The following is a 3,761-nucleotide window of genomic DNA, read 5'->3' on the forward strand; positions in this document are numbered from 1 at the left end:
AAATCAATTGTAAATAAATGCTCACCGACATTACCGAAAACAAAAAGTTATATTCTTAATTGTATGAGAAGATCTGAACTTCAAAGTGGCCTTAAACACCAACAATCAATCAAGCATCTTAAATTTATAAAACTTCTAAAGGCAAGACATGAATAAGCACATTATGAACCACCAATTAAAATTTTTATCGGATGTTAAGCTATGATTGTCTTTCAGAGAATTAATTTCATTTTCCTTAATATGTCTTTCGATGCAAAATAATTTAAACATATCATAGAATTTCAAAATTGTCTTCAATAAACTCATCATAGATACCAGGATTGAAATTGTATATTTACGCCAGACGCGCGTTTTGTCTACAAAAGACTCATCAGTGACGCTCGAATCAAACAATATTAAAAAGTCCAAATAAAGAACGAAGTTGAAGAGCATTGAGGACCAAAAATTCCTTAAAGTTTTGCCAACTACAGTTAAGGCAATAGCGATGTATACGCGCAATGACATTTTTGTTTTATTAAGACCCTTCAGTTTGATATTCAAATTTAGCTAGGTATCATCAACTGTCTTATATGACCTGGTTACTGGAACAAGACCAGGGGAAATTGACCACACTTCTTCGAATGATAGTTACAGACTAAGAAATGGAAGCATGCCTTTCGATTCACCATGAAACTTCTTCTTTCTGAAAAATGAATTGTAAATAATAATCATGATTATTTAAAATATGTTTTACGTGATTTTGTCTAACATGTGGAAAATAAGTGATCTATAAAACTTTAAATACTTCTATCATTTTGATCTTATCCATTTTAATAAAAATAATGGGTGTTGAATACGCTACAGAAATTGAAAGACAGCAGAGTCATCAAAATTAAAATTTTGAAATCGATTTTGTTTCCTTCATTTTCATTGGCTAACGATCAGCAACCGCTTTCATAAATACCCAGGGTATATAGTTTTCTAGTGAGTTTAGCCAAAGTCGTACTGAGTCTTCATTTGCAAAAGAGTAGTATAACAAGGTAAGTTCTAAAATAGTTTCACATCGACATGCAACAAGAAAACATTTGATCTGACATTGGTTGATTAATTGGTGTTTAACTTATATCGGATACGTATTATATCGTATCCTGAGCATCCCCTGATGACATGTTGCAAGAATACTTTTTCGGTTTAAAAATATTTTACCAATTATCCTTCTATATACAACAGAAACATCTAAAACTTGAAATTTAAAGATTAAACTATATCAAAATTAAGTGTCGTTAAGTGTATTTATAATTTTCAGAACATTCTTTTTAAAATCAAGGACAGATAATTATACTGAATTTGATAGGACTCTTTGTGTTTTTAACAAAACAAGACCTGTGAGCCCCTAATTTTATTTCTATATATCGGAATTATTTATGAAAAGTAATTCTCTCATTGGATTATAACCAATTCTATCGTTTGATGCTTCATTAACATTAAGTTTTTTCCTATATAGCCCATATAAAATAACTGTGATTTCGTTAAATTTCAAAGTATTTTAACGAATAAACAAGGTCCATGACCCCCAATTTTTATATTGACATTTGAAATCACATTGACCGTCACTTCGTTCCTGAAGTTTAAATGGTCGCACCTCTGATTACATATTTCTTATAACATCTTATTCAACTTTCTATATATTTTCAGCATGATGTTGCAGTTAGCTATCGTATTCTGTATCATATGTGGATGTACCTATGCTAAGAGTCCTGCCGATAATTATTTAAGTACAACAGCGTCAATAATGGGAAAAAGCGATAATGATATCAGAAAGGACTTAGATTCGTGTGCTGAAATGGATTATCCATCCCAAGAAGACATTTCTGCTAAAACTGGCATGGTAAAATGCATTCTTGATGTTGTAAATAACCTCTGTCCTGAAGACACATGTTCTCTAGGAGCGAGAGTTTCACTCAATTTTATTGGCTGGTATAGGATAGAAGAGAAGAAGGAATGTGTAGATCTTGATGAGGATGCAGCTTACGATCCTTCCTGTCATATTAGAATAAAGGTGAGATATGCTTCTGGATTATCCCCGGACATTTTTGATCAGCTTTTTTGGTTTTTGTATGATCCAGAGGTCACAGAGATGACAGGATGCAACGAAGAACAGGAACGATCATTACAGTCACCAGTATCACAGAGAAAGAAAAAGAATTTGAGGACCCGTGGAGATCAACCCCCACCACCCCCACCACCCCCACCTCCAGGTAATATAACGTTGAACAAAAAAGCAGCGAGGGATGCCGGGAAAATTAAAGAAACTATCATGAAATCTAGAGATTCCGCAATATTTTCAAACTTGAAAAGAAAACTCAGAAGATTCACCAGTAATTGAAATGCATTATGGGACAAACATTCCTTAAAACCAATGGACCGAATATGGACTTCGATTAGGATGAACAGTTTTATATATAATATGCTCACTTGTAGAAACTCTATATAAAAAGCATAATGGAACAAAAATTCCTTACAACCAATGGACCGAATATGGACTTCGATCATGATGTATTAAATGCACATGCTCATTTTTATATATTTTTTAAATAAAAAATCAAAGGATAGACATAATAAGTATCAAATTTTTATGGTGAATAAAAGAAGGGGGGGGGGGGGGGGGTGGTCAAGCGGTCAAAATGGGTAGTGATATTTTAATGTTTATTTTTGGCACTAAAATTCAAGTAAGTTGGTGTTGATTTTTAATTTTGTTTGTTTTGTTCTGAGAAAGTTTAACACATTTTCGATGCATTCAAACAACTTGATGTCACGATAACTCGATCGACAACAAGTTTTATCGATGCAAGAAAAACCGGTGACCAACGTACACATATGACTTCCGGCGAATAATTCAGTTATCGAAATCATATTGTAATATGGTTGAACGTACATTGTTAATTTGCAAAGGACTATTTAGAGACTCCAGTCCCTACCACAGTTTTGATAGGCGTACTTACCGACCTCCTTCTCCTTCTTTCTAAAAAAATATATTTCATACAATGTACTTTGTAAATTCGAAGTAAGCACATTTTTGGATAACTTTTGCAATAATTTAAGCTTCCTTTAAAGAATTTGTACTATGTAATATTACTTTTGTTGGCCCGTGAAAACAATCTCCCAGTCCATTTGGAAATTTGAAGATGAGTTGTTCCAGAATTATGGGAGTTTACTTGTAAAAGGTAAATTTTAGGATGACGCAATATATATACGTATCAATCTGATTGTTTTCAAACTCCCCGGCAGTTCCAGCTCCGATCCGCATACTAATATACACTAGTAAAGGTGCACGTGGATAAAAGCTTATGTGAACGGTGACTGCCAGTCACCACTTATAAAACAGTAGTGCTGCATATACTTACGCGTATAATCATAAACAATACTGTTACAGGCGGGCGAGTAGGGGTCGAGTGTACTTTTAATTCCGTATGATTGCTTATTGACCGTGTTTCTTTACTTAGTCTTGTTTTAAGTGTAGTTTATTGACTCCAGCATAATCACATATAAAATGATGAATCCAGCGTAAGAGAATGACTTTTATTCTTGTCCATATATCTCAATAAATAACTCATGCAAATATCAGCAATAACATAGTATAACCATCAATTGGAATAGTAAGACGCTGGCCTTCCAAACCCCAGATGTAACTTTAATATATACAGATTTACAAGACTTTATCCTATCAATCATACAATAATGGGAGAATGAAATATACTTATTTCATTAAATTACGATATTAG

General features: G+C 33.2%; 1 protein-coding gene across 1 annotated transcript; it reads left to right on the plus strand.

Moving 5' to 3' along the window:
* The first annotated feature begins 969 nt into the window (after positions 1-969).
* On the plus strand, positions 970-2,601 carry LOC143055332 (uncharacterized). The gene is made up of 2 exons (XM_076228463.1): positions 970-1,019; positions 1,675-2,601. The coding sequence occupies exon 2, from the start codon at positions 1,676-1,678 to the stop codon at positions 2,363-2,365; it is 690 nt and encodes a 229-aa protein (XP_076084578.1). The 5' UTR covers positions 970-1,019; position 1,675; the 3' UTR covers positions 2,366-2,601.
* Positions 2,602-3,761: the final 1,160 nt, after the last annotated feature.

Source organism: Mytilus galloprovincialis, chromosome 12 (genome assembly GCF_965363235.1).
Source record: "Mytilus galloprovincialis chromosome 12, xbMytGall1.hap1.1, whole genome shotgun sequence".
NCBI classification, from domain to species: domain Eukaryota; kingdom Metazoa; phylum Mollusca; class Bivalvia; order Mytilida; family Mytilidae; genus Mytilus; species Mytilus galloprovincialis.